Consider the following 13,486-nt stretch of genomic DNA (forward strand, 5'->3'; position numbering starts at 1 on the left):
TCATAGGGAATTGTTTTTTGTTTTTTTTTTTTGTTTTTTTAAATGGCTGTTACAATTGTGACACAGGTCATATTGTAATTTTATGTTATTAAAAACTACCTTTCCTTTTCAATCTGCAGTGCTGTAATCTTCTGTAAAATGCAATGCAAGTATGGCTTCCTGGAGGCACAGATGGTGTACAGAACACCACCCAGATACGTAATTCACTGCTTGTATGATTGGCTTACTGATTTTCCCAGAAGTCTGCACTAAGATACAAGTCAGATTTTGAGCATCCCTTACTACAAAAATTTGTCATTTTAGGCAAGATACTCCCAAAGGGAAATCGCAGCTAAAGGGATGCAGACCTTGCAATTTTCCTAATTCGAGCCCTGCAGGTAGAGCAGCTGATAATTATGAAATCCCTCCCTACAGAGTCACTCTACACATAAAAAAAAAACCTCTATTTCTTCAAAATAACAAAAGATGGGAATCTGCAACCTAGTTTAAAATCCTTGTAATGGATTGTTAAATGGTCTGTCTCGTCCTTGTAACTTTCTGTGAAAAATCTTACTGTTTGGGTCACCAGATGAAAACAGGAGACAGATGTGGCCACCACATCTACGAATTGTTACGCTGCAATATAATGTTTGCTTTTGGGTTTAGTACTGATTTAAAATGGTCAAGAACACTATGAAAAGGCAACAGTGAGGTGTATTTTGGAGAAAAAAATAACTTTGCTGCCGATTTTTGGTTATGGAGTGCATGAGATGTACAGTACAAACTAAAGAACTATGATTATAAAGATGCAGTGTGGTTTGGTAGACTAGTAGTAGTGAAGAGAGGGAAGTCTTTAAAGATTAGTACAATATAAACTTTTTAATATCCCTCAGACAGTCTCTGCGGACATGGATGAATCATATGGTTCGTTTTTACTATATCACTCTATCCACTGGGGCACTTTATAAACAAAAACATGAAATCTTACTTTGCAGTTCTGTATTGTGTTTGCACATATTTGTTAGTTTCATAATTTCAGTGATTTTTACAGTATTGATAGTCTATTGTAATTTCGTTTTTTCCATGCTTTAACAATGATGCCATTTCTTAGTTACACGGCTATAATAAAGTGAAGCCATAAAATGGGCTCATGATAAAGATGTAAAATCTCCTCCCACTCTTATCAGTCTCATAACAAAAGGCACTCTTGAGCCAGGCCACATTAACTATTGTTAATGTATGTTCTCCATGCACCTAAAACAGTGCCAGATGGCTGGTACCAAACCCTTGTTCAACATGATATGATTTTGTGTTTACATCCAATTAATTTCCTAATTATCAGTTTTAATCAGTTCGTTGACCAAAACATGTTTGTTCTTAGTCATGAACTTCATGGAAAAAAAAAATTATATATAGTTTTTTTTGTTTGTTTTATTAGGATTAGTTAAAAACAAAGAGCCAAGAAGACCTTAAAGCGATTCTAAAGGGTTTTTTTTTTTTTTTCTTAAACAAACATGTTATACTTACCTGTTGTGTGCAGTGGTTTTGTACAGTGCAGCCTTTTCTTGGGTCCCCCACTGGTGCTCCTGACTCCTCCTTTCTGTCGGGTGCCCCCATAGCAAGGTTAGGGGGGCACCCAAGCAGGCTGTTCCCGAGCCGCTGCTCCGCGTGTCCATTCACACACGGAGCCGTGGCTTGGCCCTGCCTCTCTTTCCTCATTGGCTGACTGGCTATGACTGACAACAGCGAGAGCTGATAGCTCCTGCTTGCTGTCTTAGCCATTGAGGAGGCAGAGACTCGGGACAGCTGAGGCTGTTGTGCACATCGATGGATCTTGATGCAGCTTAGGTAATTAATGAGGGGGCTGGTGGCACTGCTGTACACATAAGGTTTTTTTTTAACCTTCATGCATAGAATGCATGCAAGTAAAAAACCTTGAGGCTTTACGACCACTTTAAAGTGGTTGTAAACATCAGACATGTAATATTAACAAAGTATATCCCTCTATAGCATGAGTCACTTCTGGCAAGTTTTCATGACGCCAAGAGAAAAATGGTGACGGGAGGTGCCTCCAGCAGATTGACCGTCTCAGCTCTGTTCCTGTGTGTGAAGGGGTGTGTGTCCCTTTCCTTCAGTCAGCTCTCAGAGCTCTCATCACTGATGTAACTTCAGCTCCCTACCTCCTGCTTTTTGGAGCTGAGAGATCCTGTGTATCACCTGAGGTCACTTCACTGAGTATGTGTGTCTATCAGACCATTTAGAAGCTAGACGGTGGACAGTAAGAGTAACAAAATGCCCCTGAGGTCAGTGAGAGTAAAATATGTGTCGGTGTCAGCCCTCACATTAATGGGAGTAAAAAATAAAAAAGTCAGTGGCGGTAAAATGTTGTGGCCATCAACATTGGTGGTCAGTGGCACTCCACGCTGCCTGTAATAGATTGCCAGGTGCTGGAACACTTTGCATTCCAGCACTCAACTCCTACTACCACTCTACAAACTGGTTTCCTTTGGCTTGCAGAGAGAAAGCCCTGCATGCAGGAGCTTTTCATTCCAGGAACCATTTTACAGCAGCCATGGGGGTATAGTTTAAGGACAGCTGTCTTGCGGTTTAAAGGTTGCATATACGTATACAGTATAAATCTATCAGAGGAGTATCATAATGTTGGCTGTTCTTTGTCCAGGGTGAAGCTGACATAAACAGATGAGCTAAGGAACATGATTACACTGTGAACATAAATGGATCATTTGTAAATAAGTTTCCCGTCAGTGAATCAGGCCTTTGCTGAATTGGCTTGGCTGAACTGACTTGCAAACAGAACTGACTAATCTGCAACTCTGCTTGAACATCAATCACCCCTCACATAATAGATCCACTTATCTGGAGTATAGTTTTCTTTTGTCATGAGGGAACTGTGGATCCTGATATTACCGACCACTTTCCGAAATGCTAGTTCACTGATTGTCATTGAATGCGAAGTCCGAAATCCTGAGCTGCTTACTTGTTCCTGGTTAGTGACTTAAGCAGAGATTAGCATGAAAAACAGGGAACAGATCTTTTCTGAAGAAACTAACGTGTAAGAGGACTTTTGAGAAAAGCATTTCTTGGCTGCAGTTAGAAGCACTATTGTTACTAAAGAACTGGCTTGTAATTTGTGTATAGGTCCACTTTACCAGGAATTAAAGTGGTTGCAAAAGTAAACCTTTACATATACCCAGTGAAGTGACTGACTCAAATCCTACATAAGTTGTACCTGTCTCTCAAGAGCATTTCAACACAAGGAATGCAATAAAAAGCATAAGAATGCAATCAGGGCTGCTAAAATAACTACGAGAGACATATAATGGAGAGTAGAAAAACAAGAAATTTTTTAAATATATCAACTGTAAAAAAGCAAGATCAGAACATATTGGCCACTTAAAGGATGATGAAGGGAAGTTGGTTACAAATGACAAGAAGGCAACTCTACTAAAATGCATTATTTTCCTCAGTTTTTACCAAGGAAAAGGAGGAGTATAGTAATCAAGACTGTATCATTAGTAGCACATCACAAAATGTACCCCTGTGGCTAACAGAAGTCAATGTCCAAGAAAGGCTAGAAAATTTAAAAACCAGTAAATCGCCAGTACAGGATGGCTAACACCCAAGAATCCTCAAAGAACTCAGTCAGGCTATAGCCAGACTGCTATTCCCTGTTTTTTATGGACAGCATACTGACAGGAATGGTATCAACTGATTGGCACATGGCCAATGTAGTACCAATATTGAGAAGAAAAAAAAAGGGGTGGTCAGAGGGGCTTGGTTAAGATGCCGATGAGAGGAAGCTGCTCTCCCTGTTACTGCCAATACTCTGCTGAATTATCTGCTTTATAAGCTTCTCAGCGCAGCTCTGCACAGCTAACTATGATTCTCATCACCCGCTCACCCTCCGGATCCACCCTGCAGCGTACGAGCACCAAGGCAATGACGAAGAAGCATGAGGAGTCTGGAGTCTGATGGGTCGGACTGGACTGGAGTGGCCAAGATGGCGCCATCCCGCTCCCTTCTCGTGCTCACCAGTGGGACAGAAGCAGAGATACACCTGCAAAGCTGGGGCACTTTGCCAGGGTCCCAGCAGAGCGCTTCCCCTCTCCATTTGCCATGACTTTAGCCGCTCTGTCTCCCACAAACCAAGAGCTGCCATAGACTGGTGAGTCTGCCATGCCCACACACATGGTAGCCTATGATGGGTAGAGAGAAGTACAGCCCATACTTGAGGGGGGTGACTGGGAATCGTGGTCTCCAGCTAGTCTACCTGCTTCCACCGCTGAACCCACCATTTAAAGACGTATTCCTAGCTGTGCAGAGCTGCAATTCACCCCTAGCTATGCTGACCGCACAATTCCAGAATTTGAGGGAAGATGTCTCCTTCATTTGCCATGATGTACAAAAAGTGCGGGGAAGCACCTCTGCACTGGAGGGCAGGCTCAGTACCCTGGAGGATGAGCTGGGCCAGGCTAAGAGTGACATTTCTGCCACTAATCTCACTGTACAAAGACATGCAAACCACATAGATGGCATGGAAAACAGATTGAGGAAAAATAATGTACAGGTCCTGGGGTTGCCAGAAAAAAATTGAAGGGAGAAACCTGACAGCATATATAGAGCAGTAGCTGCTGGATACCGATTTGACAAGAAAATCTTACACCGTTCTTTGCCGTGGAAAGAGCGCACCATATCCCAGCCAGTCTACTCCCTGCAGGAAACAACCCTCGCCCTTTCATCCTGAAGTTACTCCATTACAGAGACTGGAGTAACATCCTTTCCATGGCTCGCACTAATGGGCCTTTTGAAATAAATAGCTCCAAATTTCTTTTCTTTTTTTTCTGATTTCTCTGCGGAAGTACAGAAGCTGCGAGCCCAGTATGATGATGTGAAACGCAGACTTCGCAAGGTATAAATCTCTTATGCCATACTATACCCAGCAAAACTGTGCATTGTGGCAAAAGGTGAAACCCACTTCTTTGACACACCTAAGAGTGGCTAGACCTCAATGAACAGCACATGTTGAGATCCCCCCCCCCATTATTTTCAGATGCTGCTAATCTACAGCTGTTGCCCCATTTTACGGAGAAGCCTACTTCACCTTCTGCTAAAGGCGGTGATCGTTGTTGGATTATTATTTGTTTCTATCCCTGCTAGCTACAGGGAACTGCAGATTCTTGCCCACTGATAGCTTTGGCACATTGTTTTTTTCCCCCCTCCACATTCCTGCGGGACTTATCTTTGGTTTCTATTATTTTTTTATTTATTTTTTTACATTCTGCAATTCATGCAGCTCTTGAAGTTCTTGGGAGTCCTCCTTCCTCATCCTATGCCACCCGCAATGGACACACAACACTGCTGCAGAAGTACACTGGATACGCCGCTGATGCTGCCAGACATTCCATTGCCTTCTCTGTACCATCGTGCTTGGCCTTTTTGGATTGTTTCCTCTGGCTTCCTGCCCAACTTCTTCTCCGTGGGAAAGAGCTGTCTATGCATGGATGTTTTTGGCCTATTTCTTTTTCAGGATACCAGTGGGTGGAGCACTGTTACTTCCTGAAATGTCCAAGGCCTGAAAGACTCTGCAAAATGTTGAGCTTTGTTTACTACTCTGGCTCCTTATGGGACTTCCATTGCCTGTTTACAAGAAACACATTTACCAGTGAATTCTACCCCCCTCTTGTGTACTAGCTTACCCAACACAATTTTACTCATTGTATGTGAGGGGGCTTAGTATCCTGATATCCTCTAAGGTTAATTTCTTCTGTCAAAAATCTTATTGATGTGAAGGGGAGGTATATTTTTTCTGCTGTGCAAAATTGATACTTCAATCTTTTGGTTAGGCATTGTATATGTACCACCCCCGTACAACAGCGAGGTGGTCCGAGTGGTTGTCCAGCTGATGGCTTGGCACCCTGGGGCCCCCTTTCAAATGGGTGGGACTACAATGCAGTCTGTGACCCTAGTTAGGATAGGTTCCCACTAGGAACTCCATTTTCTACCCCCTTTGCGAGGCAAATATTTGAACTGGGTCTTAGATATATGGAGATTACATAACCCATTTTCTACGCAATAATCTTGTTGTTCCAGTACTTGCCACTCTGTCCAGGATAGATTTAGCACTGGGTACCAATTTCCACCATGTCATGTGTTACAGAGGTTTCCTGTAGGGCTAGAGGTCTATTGGACCATTCTTCATTAGTTCATTGGGTATTTTGCCTTCCCATACCTCAAGACGCTCTATCTGGAGAGTAAATCCTTTTTGGTTGAAGGTACTCCCGGGGTGTGAGTCCATTCAGAATTACCTCAGGGAATTCTTCAATCTCAACAAAAAGTCTGCTTCTCCCCTAGTGGTGTGGAAAGCCATGAAGGCATATTTGAAAGGGTTGTTGCTTAAGGAAATTAGTGTGTACAAAAATTCAAGCAGGGAGTGGGAGACTTTTCTTTGTGGTGAAGTTTGCAGAACAGAAGAGCAATATTTGTCTGCCCCATCTCTGCAGTCTCTCCGCTCCTGGAAAGATACCCAATTATTGGGCTCAAGATGAGGCGGAGGGCAGACTATTTTCTCTCGCTGCCAATATTTTGCAGACAGTGAAAACACGGGGTACCTCCTAGTGGTTCTAGCTAGCTCTCAAAATCAGCCAAGCCTCCTTCGGCTGCCGGTTCTTTCCACCGCAGATCGACCGTTTCCGATCACTTTGGAGGAACTGTGCACTGTGGTGTGTGAGGCTGCCACTAATAAAGCTTCTGAACTGGATGGCCTCCCATCTGAGATATAGAAGGCTTTTGGGGATGTTTTGCTACCAGAGTTGCTGGCATTATTGAACTTGGCCTACAAACTTCATCGACTCCATGAATATGGCAGGTATTATTGTCCTGAAACCAGGAAAGAATTGCATGCTTCCAGAATCTTACCATCCTATCTCTTTGAAATTCTGATGTTAAATTACTGGCTAAGGTATCGGCTAATAGACTTAGTAGGTTATGCAGAGAACTGGTACACCCAGACCAGTCTGTGTTCATTCCTACCCGCTCGACTGCTGTCAAGCTATGTAGACTTTTTTTTTTTTTTTTAATCAGCAGTTACCCTCAGATAATAAGTGAGATAAAGCCATTCTGTCGTTGGATGCAGCTAAAGCTTTCAATAACGTAGAATGGCCCTAGCTTTGGAAAGTGCTGGACCTCTTTGGTCTGGGTAACAGATTTATGAGTTGGGTGAAATTATTATACTCTACACCTCAGGCTACAATGGTAATTAATGGGTCACAATCTGCCTCCTTTGCTCTGCATAGGGGCACAAGGCAGGGTTGTCCCGTTTCCTTTTTGCCTTGGTCATAGGGCCCCTTACGGAAACTATTTGTCAGTCACCATCTATTATAGGCTTCAGGAGGTGAGAGAGGGAAGACAAGCTAGCCCTGTATGCTGATGGTGCCCTACTGTTCCTGGGGGATACGGTCTCCTCTCTATCTGCTCTCATGTCCACTATAATGAGCTGTGGATCCTTTTCTGAATTTGTGATAATTTTGTCTTACTTCTCTTAGACTCGTGACGTTTAACCACTTGCCTATTGGTACTTTTACCCCCCTTCCTGCCCAGGCCAATTTTCAACTTTCAGTACTGTCGCACTCTGAATGACAATTGCACAGTCATGCAACACTCTACCCATATGAATTTTTTTTTTTTTTTTTTTGAGACATATAGAGCTTTCTTTTGGTGGTATTTAACTACCGCTGGGTTTTTTATTTTTTGCTAAACAAACTAAATACAACATTTTTTCTTAGATCCTGTTATAAAATGTATGTAAATAATTTTTCTCCTTCACTGATGTGCTAATGAGGCTGCACTGATGAGGAGGCACTGGTAAATGGCACTGGTGGGCACTAAAAGGCAGCACTTATTGAACTGTTAGGCGGCATTGACTGGCACTGATGTTGGCATTGATGTACACTGATGGGCGCTGGTATGTGGCATTGATGGGCACTGACAGGTGGCACTGATGAGGCTACCTTGATCATCAGGGCACTGATCATCGGTGCCCTGATGATCATTGTAGATGTCCCCTTTGAGGAATGCTGCTTACCAGCTCTCCTCTCCTCATGTGCTGTCAGCGGGAGGAGAGGACTGCCGATGCATTTCCTTGTTTACATGTGATCAACTGTGATTGGACACAGCTGATCACATGATAGAACCTGTGTCATTGGCTCTTTAGGGACACAGCGCACCACCATTCGCCGCGCTCTCTCAGGGGTGCGCATGCGCAGTTAGAGTGGGAGGACATCATATGTAGGACGGTCTAATCTTATTAAAATGATTTGGCCCCACAATTACTTTTGTTTTGCATAACTTTCCAATCTGGATTACTCAGCATTCATTTAATCGCACAGACTCCCTATTTAGGACATTAATATGGAGGGGTAAGAATCCACGAATTCGCCTACCTATTTTACAATTACCTAAAGATGGTGGAGGCCTATCCATTCCCTCAGTGAAAATATATTTTCTTGCTGCCCAGCTACAGCATTTTTCTGGCTGAGGTGCTGTTAACTTTAGAGACCCCATACAAACCATACTCTTGACAAGGGCAGGTAAATATTCTTTAGTGGTTCAACTGGAGTCTGGGAGATATTGGGATGACTCCCAATATCCCACCTTGGTTCTCATACTTAAAGTATGGGAGAAAACTAAGAGGATTGTGGGCTGCAGAGGTTCGACTTCTTATTTTCCCCTGTGGGAGAAGGGTCGCTTGACTGAGCAACAGAAGTTACAGGGCTTTAAAGACTGGTATGCTGAGGGCATTTGTTTTCTACACCAATTATATACTAATGACCAATTAAAATCTTTCCAAGATATACAGAGAGAGTTTGGTCTTCCTCCTCAGAGGTTCTATCACTTTCTCCAGCTTAGGCATGCCTTGTCTCTACAGGTTAAGCAGGCTAAGCTTAAACAGGAGTCCACCCTGCTCATAGATCAGCTAGCAACTATAACTAACAAGAGAGGACTTCTGTTTGTCTATATACAGTGAGGAACAGAAGTATTTGAACACCCTGCGATTTTGCAAGTTCTCCCACTTAGAAATCATGGAGGGGTTTGAAATTCACATGCATTTCCACTCTGAGAGACAGAATTAAAAAAAAAACATTTCAGGAAATCAGTGTAGGATTTTTAAAGAATTTATTTGTCTTGCACTGCTGAACATAAGTATTTGAACACCTAAGAAACAGCAAGAATTCTGGCTCTCAAAGACATCACATGTCCAGGCCTGTCTGAAGTTTGCCAATGACCATCTGGATGATCCAGAGGAGGCATGGGAGAAAGTCATGTGGTCAGATGAGACCAAAGTAGAACATTTTGGTCTAAACTTCACTCGTGTTTGAAGGAAAAAGGATGAGTTGCATCCCAAGAACACCATCCCTACTGTGAAGCATGGGGGTGGTAACATCATGCTTTGGGGGTGCTTTTCTGCGAATGGGATTGGACGACTGCACTGTATTAAGGAGAGGATGAATTGGGCCATTTATTGTGAGATTTTGAGCAACAACCTCCTTCCCTCAGTCAGAGCATTGAAGATGGGTCGTGGCTGGGTCTTCCAACATGACAACGACCCGAAGCACACAGCCAGGATAACCAAGGAGTGGCTCCGTAAGAAGCATATCAAGGTTCTGGGGTGGCCTAGCCAGTCTCCAGATCTAAATCCAATAGAACATCTTTGGAGGGAGCTGAAACTCTATGTTGCTCAGCAACAGCCCCGAAACCTGACAGATCTAGAGGAGATCTATGTGGAGGAGTGGGCCAAAATCCCTGTTGCACTGTGTGCAAACCTGGTCAAGAACTACAGAAAAAGTTTGACCTCTATAATTGCAAACAAAGGCTTCTGTACCAAATATTAACACTGATTTTCTAAGGTGTTCAAATACTTATGTTCAGCAGTGCAAGACAAATAAATTCTTTAAAAATCATACAATGTGATTTCCTAAATTTTTTTTTTTTTAAATTCTGTCTCAGAGTGGGAATGCACTTACAATGTGAATTTCAGACCCCTCCATGATTTCTAAGTGGGAGAACTTGCAAAATTGCAGGGTGTTCAAATACTTCTGTTCCTCACTGTATAAATCACTATTGAACAACTCCCTTGGAAATATTTAGCTCCATGGTAGAGTAGGGTGGGCTAAGGATTTTGCCTCCATGGATGGGGAGATTTGGCAGGCCATTCTGAAACAGGTTGCTCTAGTATCTCTTTTACCATCCCAACATCTTTCCCTGCTTATACACAGAGTGCACTGCATGCCACAGAAGCTGTACCAATGGCATTGCAGGGAGAGTCAAAATTGCTCCAGATGTGCCAGTTTCCCGACAGATCTCCTTCACATGCTCTGGAAATGCCTGAAATTAGATATTGGCAGGATATAATCAATATTATTAACCAGACTTTTCAGTCTCAATTACGCAACAACCCCTTGTCATCCATCCTTGGGTTCTTGGATGAGGAGCTTTTTCCTCCCATGCCCGGACATCTATATTCAGACTATTATTTCTAGCTTGTAAATGTAATTCTGTTGAAATGGATTTCCCCTTATCCAACTCTGGAGTTCTGGAGAGAACAGGTTAATGTAAGCCTTTTAAAGGAATGCCAAATCTTGAGGCAACGTGGTACCCCACCCACACAAATTCAATAAACTATGGGACTCCTAAATGCAAGTACCAGGTTTAGCCCCTCTTTCCCCATTGCCCTTGCAAATCTTCCAATGCTAAAACTGGTGCAAGAATAGAGTATAACAAGCATGCTCACACATTATGCCAGTTACACTTAGCATCACAATTTGTGATTTATTTCTCTGACTGGCGTCAGGAGCAGTATAAAACAACTATGTAGGTGATCACAGGTTTAATACATGGTTGCTGGACGGAGTATGAGTTGTGTGGATGTGATATATGTTTGATACTGGAAATTATGCTATGCTTGATGCTCTGTACCTTACTTTGTTTTACTCCCTTCTTCTTCTTCTTCTTCTTCTTTTTTTTTTTTTTTTTTTTTTTTTCTTTTTGGACTTTTGTACTGTTAAAAAGTTTTGAATAAAAAATTTAGAGAAACAAATGGGCAGAGACAAATGCCTAGGAACTACAGACCAGTCAGTCTAACATCAATAGTATGTAAACTATTGGAGGTGATGATAATAAGGGCCTATATCCAAGAGGTTGCAGGAAAAAAAAATCAGTTTAATTAGCAATCGGCACAGATTTATGAAAGGTTGTTCTTGCCAAACCAATCTGTTAACATTCTATGATGAAGTCAGCTGCCATCTAGATAACAGAAGGGCAGGGATGTAGTGTATCTAGAGTTAGCAAAAGCATTTGATACAGTCCCTTTATAAATGCTTAATTTACAAACTGAAGTCTGTAGGCATGGACCATAGGGTTTTGTTCATGGGTAGAAAATTAGGGTGCATCTAATGGGTGGTGATAAAAAGTGAGGACTCACACTGATCTGAAGTGGTAAGTGGGGTACCCCAGGGCGATTTATAGCGATTTATACAAATACCTCAATGAATAGGGAATAAACTATTCAGTCTCGGGGAGTATAAGAAGACACGTGGCGACTCCATGAAATTGAAGGAGCGGTTTAACCTTAAACTGCGTAGGGGGTTTTTCACTGTCAGGGCGGTAAGGATGTGGAACTCACTTCCACAATTGGTGGTGTAAATAGGAAGTATTGATTGTTTTGAAACTCTTGGATGCATATCTTAATGAACACAGTATTCAGGGATATGGGCAATGTTTGACATGAACACTCAAATACTAACGCAGGTTGAACCGGATGGACTGGTGTCTTTTATTCAGCCTCACCAACTATGTAAAAGCGGTCCTTCTACATCCATTCAAAGTGCAGAATTCACACAGGATCTTTCAGCAGTGAAAAGCAGGGTTTAGGGAGCAGAAGTTACATCAAGAGAAAAGCTCTGAGAGCTGATTGAAGGGAAGGGACACACCCCCCTTAACACAGGAACACAGTCGAGGCTGTCCATCACTGTGCCCTCCCCTGTCACATTTTCTCTTGGTGTCAGGAAAACTCATCAAACTTAATTCATGCTTCTAGCAGAGGAACAAGGTAGTGAACAGAAATGACACTGTGCTCTGGGTTGAGACAATTACACACTATAGAGGGATATACTTTGTTCATATTTTATGTCTCAGGTTTACAACCACTTTAAGGAGTTCTTATGTTTCTATAAATACTGTAACACTATGGTGGGTTTTTGAGTTCATGTTTGACATTTCCTTTTTTTTTTTTTTATTTCCCCTTTGTCTCACAGATATTTGAAATATTTGGACCAGTCCCACATCCATTTTATGTGATCCGCTTTAATTCTAAGGATCATATTGAATACACTGGAATTGAGATAAAAAACACTTTGTACTTTGCTCCAGCTGTTAAGGACTTCACACAGTATATTATTCCAGATTCTTTCAAAAGGTATTCTATTTTACTTTGAAGTCATATGTAAACTGTTTAAAAAAAAAAAAAATCCAACTCTGAAATTTGTTTTCAACTATATGTAGATGTATCACTATGATGTTCCTCAACCAACCTACTTTGAATAATTCTAAAGTTTTCTGCAGTTGAACTATAGGATATACAACAAAAGCCATGGACCACTGGGATTGCAGCCAGTCCTGGCCCACTTTTGCTCATGTCCTCAGTTTTGAATGAGTTAAGGGAGTGCTCAGACTTTCCTACTTGAGGTGCACAGCATTCCTACTTGCACAGACTTTGACAAAAGCTGCAAGTACAGGTGAAACTCAAAAAATTATTAATTTATTTCAGTAATGCAACTTAAAAGGTGAAACTAATATATGAGATAGAATCATTACATGCAAAGCAGGATAGTTCAAGCTGTGATTTGTCATACTTGTGGTGATTATGGCTTACAGCTCATGAAAACCCCAAATCCACAATCTCAGAAAATTAGAATATTACATGCAGTCAATAAAACAAGGATTGTACATAGAATAATATCGGACCTCTGAAAAGTATAAGCATGCATATGGTACTCCAGTACTTGATTTGGGCCTCTTTTGCAGCAATTACTGCCTCAATGCGGCGTGGCATGGAAGCTATCAGCCTATGGCACTGCTGAGGTGTTATGGAAGACCAGGATGCTTCAATAGCGGCCTTCAGCTCTTCTGCATTATTCGGTCTCATGTCTCTCATCTTTCTCTTGGCAATGCCCCATAGATTCTCTATGGGGTTCAGGTCAGGCGAGTTTTCTGGCCAATCAAGCACAGTAATCCCACAGTCATTGAACCAGGTTTTGGTGCTTTTGGCAGTGTGGGCAGGTGCCAAGTCCTGCTGGAAGATGAAGTCAGCATCCCCATAAAGCTCGTCTGCGGAAGGAAGCATGAAGTGCTCCAAAATCTCCTGGTAGACATCTGTGTTGACCCTGGACTTAATGAAGCACAGTGGACCAACTCCAGCAGATAACATGGCTCC

At 42.2% G+C, this 13,486-nt stretch overlaps 1 protein-coding gene across 2 annotated transcripts in view; it reads left to right on the plus strand.

The window, feature by feature from the left end:
* Positions 1–13,486, plus strand: part of NAF1 (nuclear assembly factor 1 ribonucleoprotein) — a 105,279-nt gene that overhangs the window by 67,447 nt on the left and 24,346 nt on the right. For both annotated transcript variants that reach the window (XM_089670375.1, XM_089670376.1), the window contains exon 6: positions 12,309–12,469. In XM_089670375.1, coding sequence (XP_089526501.1) covers positions 12,309–12,469 — 161 coding nt within the window. The remainder of the gene's footprint in view (positions 1–12,308; positions 12,470–13,486) is intronic.

Source organism: Staurois parvus, unplaced genomic scaffold (genome assembly GCF_062004578.1).
Source record: "Staurois parvus isolate SC_StPar_1 unplaced genomic scaffold, SC_StPar_1.0 ptg000090l, whole genome shotgun sequence".
Lineage (NCBI taxonomy): Eukaryota > Metazoa > Chordata > Amphibia > Anura > Ranidae > Staurois > Staurois parvus.